Genomic DNA, 21,257 nt, shown 5'->3' on the forward strand with positions numbered 1-21,257 from the left:
TAAACTCGGCAGAAAGACGTCTAAATTAGCAGCAAATATAAGCAAAAAAGCAGTAGAAGATAGCAGGAAGTGGTACCAAGAAATATCAGCAGTTTACAACAAGGAGTAAGCAAAAAAAAAAAAGCAGTACAAAGCAGCAAAAAAAAATATTTTTAAAAGAAGTCAGCAAGTATTAAAAGGCAAAAAAAAAAAAAGATGTCATCAAGCGATGGGACTCTAACCGTTCGTGAGCAAGGAACCGTACCAATTCAATGTCCAAAATTAACCGAGACTAACTACACCACATGGTCCATTATGATTGAAACGGTTCTAAGGGCATATGGCCATTGGGATGCTATCACCCAAGATGAGGTTGATGAGAAGAAAAATTATACTACCAAAGGTATAATTTATCAAACCCTACCCGAAGATGTTCTTTTGCAAGTTTCCAAACACAAGAATGTGAAAGAAGTTTGGGAATCAATCAAAACTCGATATGTAGGGGCTGAATTGGTTCAAAAAGCAAGGTTACAAACATTGAGAAACGAATTCCAAATGTTAAAGATGAAAGAGAATGAATCAATTAATGATTTTTCGGGTAAGATAAATAGCATTGTTGCTAAATTCAAGAGTCTTGGTTCTACTCTTGAAGAGGAGGTGATTGTAAGGAAGTTTCTTAATTCGGTTCCAATGAAATACTTGCCAATTGTAGCTCCCATTGAACAATATTCGGACCTTACGAAAATGCCATTTGAAGAAGCGGTTGGAAGGGTGAAAGCTTATGAAGAAAGGCTTCTAGGTCATGAAGAAAAAGATGAAGAACAAAATAAGCTTTTGTTGGCAAGTGAACATAAGTATGGTGAAAGCAGTGGACGTGGAAGGGGACGTGGAAGGAGCTATGAAAGAGGTGGTAGAGGCCGAGGAAGAGGCTCGGGTCGAGGTGACAAAAGTGGGTTTAGGTGCTATGAATGTGGAGAGTATGGACACTTCAAAAATGAGTGCACAAAATGGAACGACAAAGAAGCCAACTTGATTGAAGAGGAACCTGCATTGCTCTAAGGAAGACACAAATCAAGATTAGGGGGTTGAATGTTGAATAATCTTGATGAGTTAGTTTACTAGTCTAGTTTAATAAGTCAGTTAGTATTTTAATTATTGTTTAGTATAAGTTAAGATTTCATTATTAGTTAGTCATGTTAGTAGAATTGGTATTATTGGTGACCGATTCTTTTGGAGTGTGGAGCTATTTGGTTGGTTAGTTGAGATAGTAGTGGGTAGTCCTATTTTTGTGGTACTTTGTGGCTATATAAAGCCAATTGCAGACCTGAATAAAATGCAGTAGTCTTTTATATTCCAATTCCATTAATACTTCAATTCATCATACGTTGTCAATATATATATTTCTTTCTGTTATTATTTTGGGACCACACCAACAACTTTAACGTGCAAGTTATTTCTTAAATATGATCACAACAGAGTTTCGGAACTATATCAAAAAGTAACATCTTTTACATAGATAAAAACAAAGCTTTATGTGAGAAAAGTACAAATGTAGACGTACAATTGTATACCAAAAAATAAGATATGGATAATACTGAAAAGTATAAATATTTACACAATAATATTCCAAAAAGTAGTCAAATTTTGTATCGAAAAGTAACTTTCGAATCGAATATACCAAAAAGTAGAAGACCAATAAACCTACGGTCCAATAATATGAATAGGTTGTTTCAAGATAGTCAAATATTAGTGAGCCCAATAACCATTTAGGCCCGACAAAACCCTTAAACTTGACTAGCCCATCAACAATTCATTCACACCACAACTTAAACCTAAACTATTGAGTCCGCTCAAAATAACATTCCTTTCATCTTTATCTTTCACCCGTATACCAAAAAGTAAGACTTCGTATCAATTTTACGGCCCAATTACTGTAACCAAATTCGTACATCACAAAATCGTAAGTGTTCATAGGTTCGGTTTCCGGTTTTTCCGATTCGGTTTCCTCGATTTTTTTTACTTTAAAAGTAAAAGTGAATCGTAACCGAATTCAAATTCTAAAATTGAAATCGATTCAAATTCCAAAATCGAAACCGAATCAAACCGAAAACCAAACAAATGGAAGCACTGTAATCACATGAAGCACAACCATTTGTTTGCTTATGAACATCAATATTATCACCACCAACTATTGTTATAACATTCAATAGCTCGCATAATCGATCATCACAATTTATAATCCGATCAGTTAATAACGACTATAATGATACAGTCGGATATATCGAACAAACACCAAACATAACATAAGCATTGAAGGAAATAAAGAATAGAATCGAGATATACCCAAAACTAGTAGCGGAAGCGAAAAGATCGTTATTTAGATCACCGGTCGGGAAAAGCAATCACAAACGGAAAGCTTTCACGGTTCATAACCTAAGATTCATAATCTAGTTTGCCTCATACACAAAGTTAACAAGAACATTGTCTTGTCTCTCTCGTTGTTTCTCTCATGTGTGTGTTTAGTGTATTTGGTTACATATTTCTGTATCTCTATCATGAAGTAAATAAAGAATAGATTCGACATATACCCGAAAAGTAGTAGCGTAAGCGAAAGGATCGTTGTTTAGATCACCGTTCGGGGAAAGCAATCACAAACGGAAAGCTTTCACGGTTCACAACCTAAGATTCACAATCTAGTTTGCCCCATACACGAACTTAACAAGAACATTGTCTTGTCTCTCTCGTAGTTTCTCTCACGTGTGTGTTTAGTGTATTTGATCACATATTTCTGTATCACTATTTCTCATGCATAAAACACATTATATAGTGAACTAATAATAATCAGAAAGGTTAGTGAAAAGGCCACCATAAATGTTACACATAATGGATACTTATATCTCATTAACAACTAATTTAATGATTATTTAGTAATACATAATTACTATCATCATGAATACACTGTATCAGCTATGAAGGTAGTTAGTGGACGGATTGGATACGGATCAAACCATATCCAAGTTCCAACATCTCCCACTCGCATACAAACTGACTTAATCACTCATTATATCTCGAGAGAGCAATCATGTAACTTGCAAACAGTTCATATTGGAAAAATAGGTCGTGCAACCGACATATTTTGATAATTATTGTGTAATTAGTTATTACATAATTATTAAGCCAAATTAATCTACAATTAACAAGGTAGCTTAAAGTGACTAAGTTTATTTAATGTTATGTTATGAAATATGATAGATTAATAGATATAGATGTATAAATATATAGATAGGTGTATATAAGATAAAAGATAGATATATAGAGACATAAGACTTAATTGGCGTGCTTGCTGTCAATCTTAGTCAACAACTTTCACATGCAAGTTATTTATAAAATGTGATCACAATAGAATTTTCGGTACTATACAAAAAAGTAACAACTTTTACACAAATAAAAAACAAAGCTTTTTAGGCGATACCGAAGTGTACAAAATTACAAATATACACCGAAATAGGATTACGATAATGTAGATAGGTACAAATGTATACCAAAAAGTAAAACAATAACACTGAAAAGTATAGATATTTACGCAAATGTATTCCAAAAGTAGTCAAAATTTGTATCGAAAATAACATTCGAGTCGAATATACCGAAAAGTAGAAGGCCAAAAGGCCTACTGTCCAGCAATATAAATTAGTTGTTCAAAGATAGTAAAATATAGGGATGGTCAAAAAACCCATACCCGATGGGAAAACACGAAATCCAATATTTTTGGGCCTGGTCCGGGTCGGTAAATGGGTCTCGGGCTGGGCATGGGTTTAAACACAAACCCGATTACGCTGCCAGTATACCCGAAAAATACCCGAGTCCAAATACCCCCGTATACCCGCTTACTCGGCCCCTATACCCGATTACCCGAACCGTATACCTAATTACCTGCCCCGTATACCAAATTAAGACTCGTATACTCGTGAGAAAACCTGTTTACCCCGATAGTTTGTAAGTAAATGGGACCTGAACACCCGTGGGGAAACCATTTACCCACTAGTTTGTAAAAAAAATAGGGAACCGGCGGATCCGAGTCTGAGATTGGGAAGGGGTTTTTTAATCGAGTTCGGATATGAGATTTCCTAAATCCGACCCGAACCCAATCCGATGACATCTCTAGTACTAAAATATTAGTGAGCTCAACAACAATTTAAGCCCCTTAAAGTTGGCTATCCCACTAACAATTCAATTCACTTCACAACTTAAACCTAAATTATTGAGTTCGCTGAAAATAAAATTCTTTTCATCTTTATCTTTTACCCGTAAAAGTAAAGACTTTGTAATAATGTTACGGCCCAATTATTCTAACCAAATTCGTATATCTATCAAATCGTAATTATGATTATTCATGGGTTTGATTTTCGGTAGGCTTTCCCATTTTTTTTTTAACTTTAAAAGTAAAATCCAAAACCAAACTAAATCGAATTCAAATTCTAATACCTAAACCGAACCAAACCAAAAACCCAATTAGAAATCGGTTAGGTTTCGGTTAAAAACCGAATTCAAATCTAATTCGTACCAACATCTTCAATCGATTGCACTAGAGGTATCGAGTTGCTTGAAGTAATAATTAATCGCAACTACTACAAGTGAGAATCAATAATTAATTACGCCTCTCGATTCTGAATCGTAGAACGATTCACAAGTAGCAGGGCTTGATTTGCAGGCGACTGAAGAAATTTACAATCGATTCAAGTATAATTTTCCTATAGTCACTCTATTTTTTTCTAATTGGTGATTTTTATATGAGGATTCGAATTTTCTGATGATTTAATTGTTATATATTGACTTGGTATATTTAATTTGTCTTTATTAAACTTCATATTCACTCTAATTGGTTTTAGTACTTGGGTTGTTGTTGATAAAGTTGTTACTTTATTTTTTTTTTAGATATACATGATTGATTGATTGATTGATTGATTGATGGTTTGTGATCATCTGGCTTATGCATTGCACATATTTCATCATCACCACATGGAACAAGCAAGCCCCATCGTCCGTTGTTGCAACAACACTAACAGAACAAGAAAAGTAAAAGAGGCAAAGTCTGGCCACAATCTCGCCCACAACCCTCCGAAAAAGATGCAAACTTCAAGTAAGAAATTTATATGTAAGTATGTTTTTTGTGCTTAAAGTTTGTGTCTTTATTTTACTAAATAGATGTGAAATGTGATGTGAATTGGGTATTATGTATGTATGAATTGTTTGATTTGATGAAACAACTCCGGTATGCAAAACGCCAAGGTTAGCTAGCTAGCTCATATTAATTAATTAATGGAGAAATCTACTATTAATCTCTTTCGATATATACACATATACATATTATATCTTGCCTTTTTCTTTTCTTCTGATCATATTATATCTTGCCTTTTTTCTTTAATGGCTAAATCTACTATCTACTATTATTAATTATACGAGGATTCGAAATTTTTGCTGATTTGATTGTTGTTGTTGATAAACCACTCTAATTGGTTTTGGTAATTGGTTGTTGATAAGATTGTTAATGTTTCTCTTATATATATGCTTGATTGATTGATAAATGATGGTGTACCCCCTCCTTTGTGATCATCTGGCGTATGCCTTGCACATATTTCTTCATCACCACATGGAACAACATAGGATTTTTGTAGTTAGTTAGTTAACTTATTTCCAAACGTTAGCTTTTTCTTTAAAATATAATTTTCAAAAAGATGATATGGTGATGAAAAAAGTATCTATGGTTGCTGCAACAGTAGCCAGTCCAGTGTGTGTGTGTGTGATGCTTCTAGCAACACCTCTACCTTATTCACCACCACCCTTGTAGTATTCAATTCAATAGATAGTATTCAATTCGTGAAGTTTTGTTTTTTGGTTGTTAAAAATTAAAATCAATTATAAATTCTGATGTATTGCACTGCATTGCATTGCAGGTGGGGGTTCTATTTATCATCATCATAAAAAACAAAAAAGATCAACCCGTGTTGTGTCGGCAAAAAATAAAATTATGGGTGATGATGAGTTGCCGGTTGACAACATATACAACATCCTGTCTAGAATGCCTCTAAAATCTTTGGCTTGTTTTCAATGTGTAAGCAAGGTATGGTGCAACTATATTAACGACCCGTACCTTGAAATCATCATGCATAATGCCAAACGAGCTGCTATGAATGATGATCCCACGATGCTCATCATGTTCAATTTAAAACTATATCCTTATGCATCTGCATCACTCACTATGTTGGTAACTAAACCAGAAGAAGAAAAATCTGCTGCAACTAGTCATGAAGAGGTGGTGATCACAACAAAGCAGGATCCACCAACACCGTATATGAAGTTTGACTGTAAAAATTGGGGTCCTAGATTTTTTACAGAATTTGACATAATTCTAGGTTCCTGCAAGGGTCTGATATTTTCATCACAAGATAACAACGTCGACGACGGCACCACCGTTTTACTTGTGATCAATCCTTTAAAGAAAGAATGTTATAAGCTGCCACCCATCAAAATTTGGTCATGTACATCATCAGCATTTCAAGAACGCGAGGCATGCGGGCTTGGTTTTGATGATTCTACCAATACATACAAAATGGTGTGTGTTGTGCTTCGAAATCAAGACAAGATTAGGTCGTATTATGACGATGATGATGTGGTGAAGGAGGATTTATGCACCATGGTACATGATGTTGTATTGGGTGGCACCGCCAACTCATTATCATCATCATCGTCATCATCATGGCGGGAGATACCCGCAGTTCCAGCGTATCCCATAAGTGGTGAAGCTGTATTTGCTAATGGATGTTTGCACTGGTTGGCTGGTTATCATCTTAAGTATTGCCCGTGTGGTGCACCAAAGAAACTAGTATGTTTTGATATGATGAAAGAGGAATTTGGGTTGATAGATCCTCCTAATACACTTGATGATCGGTATAGGGAGCATTTGGTTGATCTAGATGGTCAAGTTGGACTTGTGTATGATGATATCAGGCGCACGTGCTTCATAGAGGTGTGGTTACTGAATTATAAAACAAAATGTTGGGTCCTCCATTGCCGGTTCGATAAAAAACCGCCTCTTCCTCTTAATATGTTTATAAAGGTTATAGGATACTGGAACAACAAGGATGATGCAGGCGACTTATTAATAACAGACAATTGTCGGAGACGCTTGTTTATTTACCGTTTAAAACACGGCGTTTTGCATGAAGCAAACTTTATTTATCAGGGTTTTCCACCAGCTAGAGCAGATATTCGACTGTATCAACCTACGTTTTCTTCCATCCTCCGCCGTTGTTCAATCAACGGATGATCGCTTCTCTTGATATCATGAGTAAACTTTATTTATCATGAATGATAAGCATGTTTAATTTTCATTTATAGTGAAGATAAATACATCTTGTTCTTGATATCAGTTTTTCAAGGTTTGTAATTCATTTTGCCTTCAAATGTGTTTGCTTCACAATTCTTACAGGGCTAACCCATAACCAGAAATTTTTCTATGATTCGGCCTCTCTGTTCTTACCTTCATTTTGGATTTTCTATAGTTTTTGTTGTTTCAAGCACAAATTTAAGTTAAAATATGATGGCAGAGCGATCCAGTATGTTTTCGTTTTTGAATTCAGTGTTTTAAACTTAGATTGAAGATTTTTTCATTAGTTTGACTTTTCTGAAACCTCTGACTTTTAGTCAAAATTTGAGAATTTGTTGTTGTTACAACTAGATTAAAGATTCGATTGCTTCATTTAAGATCCTAGAATAAATCAGTCTGAATTTGATTGTTTACCAGGTACATTCTAGTCTTTCTACTAAACATTTTTTTGGTCTGCATTATATATTTGCCAGTAGCTCATTGAAAAAGTTTCAGTTAATAATGTGTGTATATATGCAATTATTGTTTAGTAGCTGGCGGCAGAGTTCGACTGACATGGCTGGTATGGCGGCGGCAGCAGGTGGTGGACCTGGTCCGATTAGCTTAAAGCATTCCGGGACAAGTAGCTTATATAATTGTTTAGTAGCTGGCCGCAGAGTTCTTTTGTTTTTTCAGGCCAGTTTCAAGGGTTTTTTCTGTTACAATAATAATAATAACTTGTGTTTGCTTATACTAATTATTTTGAATATATGTTATGTTATTTATTTTTATTATTTTGCTTTGTAATTATACAAGTGTCCACGCTTGCGTATCCAATTAGTGGACGTGATGTAACATGTTTGACCTAAAATTTAGTTTCGGAATTATGAAATTTTAAAGAAGAATTATGAATATGAATTCTGATGATATGAATGATAGTAGCTTATTATATGACACGCAGGATTATGAAGTCAGATAAGTTAGACCTGTTTTAGACCTGCTTGTATTATTGTGAGCTAGTAGTGACAATTAATGAAAAAATCAGTTGTGTTGAAATATTATAACAATTTTCTTTTTCTTTCCCTTTTTCCAGTTTCATAAGGAGTAAAATGCCGTTTTGTTATAAATTTTTAGGTTAACCTTGAATATCCTGGTAGAGTTGTTTTCAACATTTGTTGCATTACATGGCATTAGATATGTTGTTTAAGTGTTCACTATACTAGGTTTGAGATAGGTACGGGTACCCTATTGAAACCGAAAGTAGCAAAACCGAATTTGTCTAAAATCAAGAGCCGAATATTGAACCAAACTTAGAAAGTGGTAGTGGTATTTTCGGTATGGTATTTTCGGTATAGTACCGAATGGAACCTAAACTTTAGTACTTTGGAACCGAAACTAAGGTTTTCTAATTTATAACGGGTCGAAATAGACGCGGTTCATGCACAACACAAACTATAAATAAAATTTAAAACTGATTGGACATGAAAATGAAGTCAACTCCATCCATTTACGATTCCCGCAGTGGATCAACTTTCGGTTTTTTTTTTTTAATGAAACATATACTCTTTCGTCAACAGTGCTAACCAAATTATCTTCACTATTTTATGACCTTTTAATTCAGTAAGTACACGGTCTGTTAATCATTACTGTATTTAACTAGAAAGAATTCGAACCGAGCATTACGGCGGTTACATTTGAATATACGTTGCTTGTTACCTGTTTGTAGTATAGTGTTTTCTTTAACTCTCTAATGAAAACAAATATACCTAATGGCCCTAATGGCCTAAGCGTTTCGGTGCAATATTTTAACGCCTTTTATAAAATTAATTTCGAGAGAGAATTGTGTAAAAAATTGCGGCAAAAAAAAAAAAAGGGACTTGAACTAAAGTCATTTCCCTTATAATCACTAAGGTATCAGTTACTCTAACCATCCAATTGATGTAGTTACTTGGATTTATTTATTATATTTAGAAATTATTTAAAGTGTTTCTCTTTAAAAAAGATCTATTTCGAATATAATTATTTGCGTAGTTTTTTGTAAAATTATTTCGAGTTAAATGACGATGACGGAGAAACCTAACTCGACACTCGCGGCAAAAAAAAAAAAAAAAAAAAAAAAAGATAAATCCCATCAAGAAATTGGGTGAATTTTTTTAATTATTATATTAAAATTGAAAAGTTAATTTGAACGCCTAAAGTTACATTCTGTGACGACCCGGAAATTTCCGACAAAATTTAACCTTAATCTTTATATAATTCCGACTTGATAAGCAATGAATTTTAATAAATCTTGAACCTCCGAAAAGAGTTTTACACAAGCTTTTGGTCACCCTTTTATTCCGACGATTCACGAACGTCATAACTTGATTTAATTGTTTAATTGTTTAATTATTGTGTATATATATGGATTTATATATATTTAACTTGAAAATATGATAATTAAATATCTCATTAAGTATATTAACAAAGTATTATATATATATATATATATATATATATATATATATATATATATATATATATATATATATATATATATATATATATATATTCATACTACTAATTTAAAGAGTTTTCAAACAATATATATATATATATATATATATATATATATATATATATATATATATATATATATATATATATATATATTACTATTTAAATGACGTAATTAACTTATGTTAAAATGTATTTACATATAATGTATTACGAGTGTAAATACATCCTTACAAGTATTGAATACACTTTATAATATACCAATACATATAAAGGATAACTATACTCGTATTTCCGTTCAATTTCCTCAAAGAATTCTACTCGCATTCATACGGTATTTTTACCCGTATTATACACAGCTTCTAGAAGTATTTATTATTGGTATATACCAATAGAATTCTGCAATTATTTGTGTAATGTGTCATCCATGACCTAATCAATTTAATATGTCATGCAAGATATAAAGACCCGTCCTAATCCACTTGGACAAAGTCTTTAACAGATGGTCCCATTGCGAGGTTCTGACCTCTATATGCCATGAACGACTCCATGTAATATCTTTTAAAATGAGCAAATGCACATCGGAAGATTTCTTTCAGACCTGAGAATAAACATGTTTTAAAAGTGTCAACCAAAAGGTTGGTGAGTTCATAGGTTTATCATAAACAATAAAATTCATCATTTTGATAGACCACAAGATTCAAATACAGTACACCTATCTCGTGTACGAAACCATTTTTCATAATGCTTAGCAGAGTAGGTTCGTATCCTTTTCTCCCCCATAGGTTGCCTCGCGATTTTTAAATAATCGTGCACATATCTCATGCACAAAACTAATACACATAACCTGTGTATAAAAATCATTCTCTCGATACATAACATTCATTTCGATTTCATTGCTCAACATGGTAACCGACCTTAACATATAATGCGCATCAATAATATCCCCAAAAACAGAACATCTCGTCTGTATAATATATAAACTTCGAAGTACTAAACACCACGCCCACTAGCTCTTCCGTCTAGTGAACATTCTGGGTGGGAGTGTTAAACCCGGTAGCTACCTTTAGGATTCGCGTGAATTAGGGCCATACCCGATTCTAATTCTTAGGTTACCAAGCAATAATAATCAGGAGAAAATATTCACATCAATTGGTGGCAATTATCATGTCTACATAATTCAATAATAATCCACAGAACTTCTGTATGTATAACAATTCATTCGAGGAATATTTTGCTTGTGTCTATCTCGTCAAACATTTATAAAAGCATTTCATGTATTCGCAGTTAAAAATATATTTCAAAAGCATTTAATAAAGCAGTTATGAAAACAGCGTATGTATTCTCAGTCCCAAAATGTAAAGAGTAAAAGAGAATCAAATGAACTCACAATACGATATTTTGTAGTAAAAATATGCATACGACGGAACTGAACAATGCAGGGTTGGCCTCGAATTCACGAACCTATATATATATATATATATATATATATATATATATATATATATTAACACATATAATTATAATCGAACAAATTTAAATATTATTAGTGATATAATTGTTATTTTAATAAATTATATGTTTCATTAATAACTTAATTAGATATATTTAATTTTATATAGAAAATCTTTATTTGCTATATTAATATTACTAATAATAATGATAAAAATAATACTTTTACTAATAATGATAATAATAATGATATTAATAATAATAATACTTAATAATAATAATTCTACTACCAATTATAGTAATGATGATAATGATATTACTAGTAAGGATAATACTAATAATATTGTTTAATAATGATAATAATACTACTTATAATAATACTATACTAATACTTATGATAATAATAATAAAAATACTACTGATAAGAATAACAATAATAGTAATAATAACAACAATAATAATAATGGTAATAGTAATACTACCTCAAATAAGTAGTCCTTAAAAAAATGCACAAGTCCGAGTTTGAACCCTCGACCTCCCGCTAACCCAATAACATCCTTAACCACTCCTCTATTCTTGCTTTTCTGATTAAACTTCCAACCAGATTTTAATTAACCCAAAATTCTGTTTCTACCTTCTCTTTCATTAAACCCATTTCATGATCATCAACTTCCATTGGATTATCTATGTAATGTTTAACTCTGTGACCATTATCTATCATGATTATAACCTCACAACATAATCATCAAAATCGTTATCTATCCTAATATCATAATCATATCATCGTTATCATATCATATTCATTTTATATTTATCTTCGCGTATCATCACCAACAATACTATCATTGATTATCATATTATCATCATAATCTTATCATCTCATCCCGTTACACACAGAATCACACTCATCTCATCGTCACAGCATCATCGTTCATTAATACCTATATCATCTAACATTATATCTAGTATCGCCATCATACATCATTCATTATTCGTTATTTCATCATCAATGTTATTCTATGTTATCAACTCGTCCTATATCTATACCCTAGTTCAACTTTCCCTCGGTCCAACAGGAACCTCATAAACCCAACAAAGTAGTTCACTACACAAATTACAACAACCAATTTTTACGGCCAATAACTAAATCAAAGTTCGTGGCCTACTAGAAAATCAGGTATAGTATAATACGGCCCAATACATAAGACAATTCTCGGCCCAACAATGAAACGTACATTAGAACTGACCAAAAGTTTAGCAGTCCCTTAACAAAAAAATATATATCTGTTATATGTAACACGCTGGATTCCATCGAATATCACTCCATAATCATCCTTGTCTTATCTCTATCATAACATAATCATCTAGTCACCAATCACCTTTTTCACTTAATTTAATCATCACTAAATAAAAAAAATAACTGAACGTTTTTGTATCAGCTTGTCAGCCACATGTGAATTGTTTTCACTTGCATAATTTTCCTTGTATCCCACTATATTAATTAATATTACAAGTGGGGTTTTTGTTTAGGGGTGTCGGCTAAGAAAAATGAGACAGAAAAAGAATGTTTGATGATGGGTGCGTGTAGGGACTGATCGAACCAGCAGTGTAAGTTTCTAACTAGAACAAAAATAATAATAGCAGTAGTGGTGGTTGACACCGGACAGAAGTAGTCATGACAGTTTAATGGTGATGGGTTGTGATGGTGGTGATTTGGTGGTTCATGATGGTTAGTGTGGTGATCGATTAACTAAAAAGAAATAGAAACGTGAATGAAGAAAAAGAAAAATATAGTAGCGGTGGTTGTGGGTTTTTATTTAAACACTAAGACAAAACTATCAAGAGTTATTGGTTTGAGCAGGTATTTGTTACAGTAGCTGTAACAACTCGTGGTTAAACTTGGTGTTGTTCCAGCTGGTTCACGAAGAAGATACAAAGAAAAAGTAAGCAAAAAGCAGCAGTAATTCGTTGATTGTTTCTGGTTTTGAGTTCGAATGTGAAACCGAAATAGCTTAGAATAGCAGCTGCAACAGTGGGTTACAAACAGGAACGTAACAGCAGACACTTGCAGATGGATGTTGTGGTCGACTAGAATTCGATGTTGGTGGTGGTTCAATGGTTAGAAGAGAAGGACAAAGGTGGTGATTATGGCTTGAAATGTGTCACGAGGAGTAGAGAGGGAGAGAAGGAAAGAAAATGTGGTGAAGTGGGTTTGGTGTGGTGAATTGTTTTATCTATTAAGTATATATCAATCAATGTACATGAATGAAACGAAACAGAGAGTTGATTGTGGGTCTAATGCTTGATTGAGTATCATAATTCAGAGAAACAACCAAAAATATATATCTCCATGATTTGTGTGTTTGTCAAAAGAAGAATAGTAAACAGAAAAGGAAATAGTAAAGTTGGTTCCTTTATGTATACTAAATTTGTGTTTCTTAATAATTTAAGATTGAGAATTGAGATTGAGAGCTCCACGGGTAGACACACTACAAAATAGCCGTGGACCCCACGTGATGATCTGATCCCTAATTGACAGCGAAAGGCACGATTAGATCAAACAATAAGGACACATGTACATGTTATACCTCATAATTACTTTTACACATGCCACACTTGGAAAAAATAATCCATTAAAAGAAAGAATTGACATTAAACAGAAATTTTAAAAGTGACCATTAGCAGCCGGGTGTTTTAAATTCTTATGCCGACAGTTTCAATAGGATATTATTTCGTACACCCGTTGTTAATCAACGGCGGATAAAAGTCTTCGAAAAAAAATCCCAAATTCTTACATTAATCTACCCTTATTTATTTCAGTCATGTGATCAAAAGGTTCATCTAATATTTATTTTAATACACTCATAAGCTCGCATTTTATTTGTTTAATATCAACCACATAAATCTGACCGGCTATTCGAACTCAATCCTAACTAAAATATAAATATTTTTAAAATCAATCAAATAGATTCTAAATATATTTTTATTAAGGCTAAAGTTTATATAACCTATTTTCGGATCACCGTTTATTTATGAAATCATATAAGTTTGAATTTTACTTGTTTAATATCCAACAAATGATAAATGAGTGCTTCTATCATTTACTAAATAAATTCGAAACCATATCTATATATTTTTAATATAATTTATATATATATATATATATATATATATATATATATATATATATATATATATATATATATATATATATTGATAAATTTATTATATCTTATTTTACATTTATAGTTCCAAGAATTAAATCGTATCCTATTATTTCAAGGTTTATATATTCATATATTTATTTACATAAATCATATATAGATATACATATCTATTTACAAATAATTGTTCGTGAATCGTTGGAAATGATCGAAGGGTAATTGCATGTATGAAAATAGTTCAAAATTTTGAGACTTAGTTTAACAGACTTTGCTTATCGTGTCGAAATCATAAATAAATAAAGTTTAAATTTTATCGGAAATTTCTGGGTCGTCACACATGACTTAATACAATTTAACTTATCTTAGATATTTTCACTAAATGCCAAAATTATAAGCTTATAAATAAGGACCATTTTAACTCATTTTTACTCCACATTTTCTTAAACTAAAAATACACACTTGAATGCTCTCATATCATACTTTAATCTCAGCAACTTTTCTCTTCATAATCAAGGTAAAATACTTCTCAAAATCCTTGTTCAATTCCTTGTATAGTTGCTATCTTATTATACTAATAAAACTTGTAAAAACTAGAACTTGTTTTGGTGAACACCAAGCTTGTTTGAAAAACTAATATAATCTTTCTAACTTAACTCTAATAACACTTATTTATATGTATTATGATGTTATATTAAGTTAATATAAGAACTTATAACTTGTACATATGAAGAACACCTTGAAACTTAACATATATTCTTTAATCTCCATTCGGTAAAAAGCGGGCTGTTTTGGGTTGGGAATTAAAAACCTATCTTAGATTTTGAGTTTGAGGCTAAGACTTTGGAAATATGTTAATATACGTAAATAAGACTTCCAATATTTTTTTCATGATTTTATACAAAGTGGAAGTATTTTATCAAAAATCATATATTGGGTGGATACCGGGATTTTTCCAAATCTGTCCACCGACACAAAAAGAGGGTAAAGCTATAAAAATTACTACTTGGGATGACCTTTTCGAATTGGTTTTGTAAAATTTACTTCTTAATGAATCCATAGCAATTTGATTCACTTTAAACAGAGTTGTAATGAATATTTGGCGAGCAAAACAAAATCTGCTAAAATTAACGTTGTATGGACGAAATTTATATTATAAAAGCTATATTAATCATATCCTTGTTAACTTTTCCTATATCCTATATATATTTGGACATGTTATCAGTAGTATAACAAAATATTATAATCTTGGTTAATTCTGTGATTGTATATATGTATAATAATATTCTTGGTACGTCCTAACACAATAAGTATACAATACGTTTTGATAAATCCTAAGACAATACGTACACAATACGTCTTAGTTAATTCTAAGATAATACGTATACAATACTTCTCTGGGTTGATGCAAAGACAATACGTATACAATACGTCGTGGGGTAATTCTAAGATTATATATATATATATATATATATATATATATATATATATATATATATATATATATATATATATATATATATATATATATACCGATTATTGGACTGTTGGACTTTTCGGACTATTTTGGACTACTAACAAAGGACTACTAACAATGGACTACTAACATAAAATGTTAAAAATTATTATATAAGTATTCTATGAACTTGCTTTATTTTATTCATATGTCGTATTATTATCTGAATCATCATTATTGTTATAGGTTCGTGAATCCAAGGACGACGACCATATTTTTAATAAGCTGAAAACTTATTATTAATATACTTTTACTACCGTGAGTATATAGTCTCATTTTTAAACTCTACAAATATTTTGAGATGAGAATACATGCATTTTATGTTTTATGCCATAGACACAAGTACTTAAAATATATTCTACGTTGAGTTGTACCACTTTGCATATCTTCCCTAATAGCTTGGTAACTAATATTTACATGTTACAAGAACATGTATACGCGAATCCTATTGATAGATCTATCGGGTTTGACAACCCCAACCGGGCTAGTCGCTCTAGTATCGTAAACGGTTGCATAGTACTTCGTTTTTACTACACTTGGTAGAGTGTAGGGAGATTTCATAATAAAGGGAATATGCCACATTAATGGTTAAGTATGGTTACCGAAGCGCTCAACAACTTATAGAATACTTTTATACACTTGCGAGTGTACATATATTTATAACTATGAAATCTTGTGATCTATATTTATATCGTTGATAAACCTATATATCTCACCAACCTTTGTGTTGACTGTTTACGCATGTTTATTCTCAGGTCCTTAAGAAAGTCTTCTATTGTTGCATTATCTGAGCAAGCTGTGCATGGAGTCTCATACTTTTATTTAAATAAAGTGTTGCATTCAATAAAACCTTTGTCATGTATTATATTCGACTGTTACGTCACGTGTGTAGTATTTGGAAACCGATGTATTTTGGGGATTATTTCTTAAATAATCGCCCACTTGTTTAAAACATGCATTATGTATAATAATGATGTGCTTTTTGTGAAACGAATGCAATATTTTCTAAAACGTATCATATAGAGGTCAAATACCTCGCTATGGGTCCAATGAGAAGGTACTGCGTTTATAGTAATATGGACGGGTGGTTTCAGTTGGTATCAGAGCGGTGGTCTTAGCGAACCATGTCTTGAATTAGTGTGTCTAACGGATAGTTATTAAGATGCACTAGTGAGTCTGGACTTCGACCTTAACTGGATGTCAAAAGTTTTGCTTATCATTTCTAGTCGGAAATCATCTGCTTATCACCCTTAGAAAATTACCTGCTTATCATTCTTAGTCTAGACACATCTTACTGCATTGATTACATGAATAGTGTATAGACGAAATTTATATCTTAGCGTATCTGCTAATTCATATCTTAGCGTATCTGTTACTGTAAACTTTGCCTAACATATTCCGTAAATTCCTCCGTAATCTATGAAATCTTTTGCTCTATATATATAGATACTCTATGTAATTAGAATACCATCCGATAGCCGAAAATCATTTCATATCGAAAAATCCTTTATTCAATCGTAAGAAATGGAACTCTCCACTAGTTCAAGTCCCTCGAATTCCGATATGAAATTTCACTCGAGCTCCGAAAGCAGTGTGACCGGAATGGATCAACCAATTAGCCATCATCTATTTTGAATGAATTGGGGATGTGTTCGTAGTCTACTTAATCATTGGAGAAAAGAAGAAGGTGATCCCTTCCATCCACCACATTGCCCTCTTGGTGAAGAACATGATGCACTTACCAGCGAACCCGTTCGTAACATAATTTTCTCTCTCCTTTCCAGGATATGCCGCAACGAGTATAATATTACTAATATTATTGAGGCTATCCGACCTTTACTTCGTATCTTGCATGGTGAATTATTTAGTAAAAAAAAAAAATTTACTCTCATGAAAAGCAAAACTTCATTAGCAAATGCATCCTACATCATTTCATTCCCTTTATAAAGCTCTTGACCTCTCTTTTTATTCAAGAAACTTTAAACATCTTCTTTCACACTACAAAACAAAACAAATTCTCATCATCTATACTCACATCAAACCACTACCAGCACCAGCAGCAGCATTACCAACAACATCACAAGCCTCAACATCGCAATCCGCATTACGAGCATCAACATCATACGCACCGCAGGCACTGAGGGATACCAACAATAATGAGTGATGAAGTATTAATTCATTATTTCATTTACGTTGAAGAAATATTCCACGACGATTATGTAATCTCTAAAGTTTAGGGATTATTCATTTCTAGTTCCAACCGTAAACCAAATGAGATTAATATAATATTAACTCATTAAATTCATATTACATCTGAAGAAAATATACATACATATATTTTCATAAAGACTGTAATAAAAATTCTTTTGTACAAAATATTACTTGTGAAATTTTATTTTAACGGGTAGGTAATACCCGAGAAATACTTAAGTTCACATTAATATGTTACACTGTACATTTTCAATGATGTTTCGACAATCGTTAATTATACTCTCTCCTTTCATAGCAATATACATCATTTCACAAAATTCAAGACAACCATTTTCTATACCAATTCAATTACATATTCTGATTTTGACAGATCAAAATCCAAGTCAAGATTTAAGAAGTGCCATCAATCTTAAATTCCTACATCCTTCAAAATCATACTTTAAATTCAAACTATACAAGAACATCACTTTCATTCACAGAACTCATAAAGATATTCGTATCATTCAAGATTCACGACGAATTCATTATACGGATATTGACGATGACAACGTGCGTCTAAACACTTCAAAATTCTTGAAAACACCTCAACTAAGGAACAATCGAGAGAATGAACCAATCACACGATACATACGAAGAATATATGCATATAGATATGCATTCGGAGGACACTTGGAACCTATGCAAAGGTTCAACACGTATCCGTGTCAGATCCTTTAGCATTATTATTACCCAAAATAACTTCACAATCCCTTTTCAAAATAGCGAATTTTGTCACAGCTCCAACAAGACAACTTTGACTTTTCATCCGGAGTAGCCTTATTATAACCTTGATATATATGTTGTCTTTTCACCATCATTACCGGAGAACCTTTTATATTCTACCACATTAGTAGTAAGCTTACCAGTAACTTTATTGCTCTTTGACTTAAATCTCTCTGAAAGATCACTATAAAACCTTGTCATGTACCCATCTACATCTTGCCATACCAAACCCCATGAAGCATCAATAATTATTCTTGAATCTCACATCATTTTTGCATATACATATAACGTTATCTCCTGGAATTATAATTTTGAAATCCAGAATAGAACTTCAGCCTACGAATCAGTACTATGAAGTTTTGAAAAAGCTGAATGAAGCAGCAGAAACTGTAGACAACCGTAACATCAAAAGTTGATGATAAAGAATATTGTGTTAGCAAAGCACAGAAAAAGAGAAAGTCTGGAACTGGAAAACGGATTGAGCAAACCTTGAAAGAGACTGTGGACAAATCACAAGGACTAAATCTGCCTTCAAAGAATCCAAATGATTCAGTGTCTGCTGAAGTCTTTAGCGAATACCTTGCTCCTTACTCTAAACCCTCATGAATAATATTCTTCATCATCCTCTGATCTTAGATATTCTAAGATATCATCGTATCTTTCATTATAAATATCCTTCATATTTCTGAAGATATTTTCATAACCATTCTTATCTGAAATCATTTATTCCTGCGCGTTATCTGTATCACATCATAAAGAAAACTGCTTTAGTTTCTAAATATCTGAAACCTCTGAGTGTAAAGTATGAATGTTTTGAAGTAATGTTGGGAACTGAAGAATGAGTTAGTATAATATAATGGGAAGATATTTTCATAACCATTCTTATCTGAAATCATTTATTCCTGCGCGTTATCTGTATCACATCATAAAGAAAACTGCTTTAGTTTCTAAATATCTGAAACCTCTGAGTGTAAAGTATGAATGTTTTGAAGTAATGTTGGAAACTGAAGAATGAGTTAGTATAATATAATGACACTTGATCAACGTGATTATATTACAGTAAGTCATGCTGAGTTTCTAAATGGAACGTAATGATTCACATACCATAACATCATCATGTGCCATGTTACATGACTCTTACATTCAATCTAATCTCTAAACATATCAAGAACATATTCTATTGATAGTTCTATCTTTTCCTTTGGATTCTGGTAATTTCACAAGTCAAATTGTGCTATTACAATTTCTCTCTTAGAGTATTAGCTATGTTCATTCCGAATTTCATATCTATGAATTCTAGACCATTATTCGCTTGACTTGAAGTCGGGAAAAGAAGACGGAAGCATGAAACTCCAAAATATAAGGAATAATATAAGCACGAAGACAACGCAGAAGTTACAAACCGTGTATATCGATGCGTATAGCAATATAAAGACACAGGAAAACTAAGAACACTATAAACCTAAGAGCATAGTAGAAATTAACGGATTCCTCCGGTAGAAGATGAAAAAGAAGAATGACAGATGTGATAGTCAAGAATATATCAAGAATTAAAACTGGATGGAGTATATGAACAAATTTTTTGAAAGTACGAAGAAAGGAAGAAAGTATAAAAGATGGGAGATGTGGAAATAAGGAAACATAGGAGGTTGATTTATAGTAAAATATCCGACAGAGAAATCGAGACAGATTATTGCATTAAATCGAAGAGGATCATAATTTCCTTAATCGCCGAAGAATCAAATCTTATATAGATTACAAATATTTTCTTTAATCCGGAGATCAACCGTGATGACGTCAAAAGATAAGACGAATCCCTATTTTCTCATTTCACTCTTTTACGATAGCTACACTCATACGTTTCGAGTAATCAAATTATTTTATCCATATTTCTCAATCATGATAAAACCCTATGAATCAACTTATATTCATCATAATAACATTCTTATTATTAGCCATGACGACCTCGATCAAATTTCGGGACGAAATTTCTTTAACGGGTAGGTACTGTGACGACCCGGAAATTTCCGATCAAATTTAAACTTAATCTTTATATAATTCCAACTTGATAAGCAATGAATTTTAATAAATCTTGAACCTCCGGAAAGAGTTTTACACAAGCTTTTGGTCACCCTTTTATTCCGACGATTCACGAACGTCATAACTTGATTTAGTTGTTTAATTGTTTAATTATTGTGTATATATATAGATTTATATATATTTAACTTGAAAATATGATAATTAAATATCTCATTAAGTATATTAACAAAGTATTATATATATATATATATATTCATACTACTAATTTAAAGAGTTT

General features: G+C 32.1%; 2 protein-coding genes across 5 annotated transcripts; both read left to right on the forward strand.

Moving 5' to 3' along the window:
- The first annotated feature begins 195 nt into the window (after positions 1 to 195).
- On the forward strand, positions 196 to 1,038 carry LOC139854567 (uncharacterized). The gene has a single exon (XM_071843869.1). The coding sequence runs from the start codon at positions 196 to 198 to the stop codon at positions 1,036 to 1,038; it is 843 nt and encodes a 280-aa protein (XP_071699970.1).
- A 3,386-nt stretch (positions 1,039 to 4,424) lies between these two features.
- Positions 4,425 to 8,047, forward strand: LOC139886265 (F-box protein At2g23160-like). Of its 4 annotated transcripts, none has more exons than XM_071870031.1 (3): positions 4,425 to 5,131; positions 5,931 to 7,324; positions 7,897 to 8,047. In XM_071870031.1, exons 1-2 carry the CDS (start codon positions 4,945 to 4,947, stop codon positions 7,301 to 7,303), a joined length of 1,560 nt encoding a protein of 519 aa, XP_071726132.1. In that variant the 5' UTR covers positions 4,425 to 4,944; the 3' UTR covers positions 7,304 to 7,324; positions 7,897 to 8,047. The 4 variants fall into 4 exon arrangements, with proteins under 4 accessions (XP_071726132.1, XP_071726131.1, XP_071726134.1 ...); XM_071870030.1 differs by lacking the exon at positions 7,897 to 8,047 and having other exon boundaries at positions 4,425 to 4,755; positions 4,912 to 5,131; positions 5,931 to 7,442; XM_071870033.1 differs by lacking the exon at positions 7,897 to 8,047 and having other exon boundaries at positions 4,425 to 4,716; positions 5,010 to 5,131; positions 5,931 to 7,442.
- Positions 8,048 to 21,257: the final 13,210 nt, after the last annotated feature.

This window comes from Rutidosis leptorrhynchoides, chromosome 1, assembly GCF_046630445.1.
Source record: "Rutidosis leptorrhynchoides isolate AG116_Rl617_1_P2 chromosome 1, CSIRO_AGI_Rlap_v1, whole genome shotgun sequence".
Classification (NCBI taxonomy): Eukaryota; Viridiplantae; Streptophyta; class Magnoliopsida; order Asterales; family Asteraceae; genus Rutidosis; species Rutidosis leptorrhynchoides.

Coding starts and splice junctions, on each gene's coding strand:
- LOC139854567 (XM_071843869.1), top strand. CDS start 196: ATGTCATCAAGCGATGGGACTCTAACCGTTCGTGAGCAAGGAACCGTA.
- LOC139886265 (XM_071870031.1), top strand. CDS start 4,945: ATGGTTTGTGATCATCTGGCTTATGCATTGCACATATTTCATCATCAC. Junction 5,132..5,930: donor TTCAAGTAAGAAATTTATAT/GTAAGTATGTTT, acceptor ATTGCATTGCAG/GTGGGGGTTCTATTTATCAT.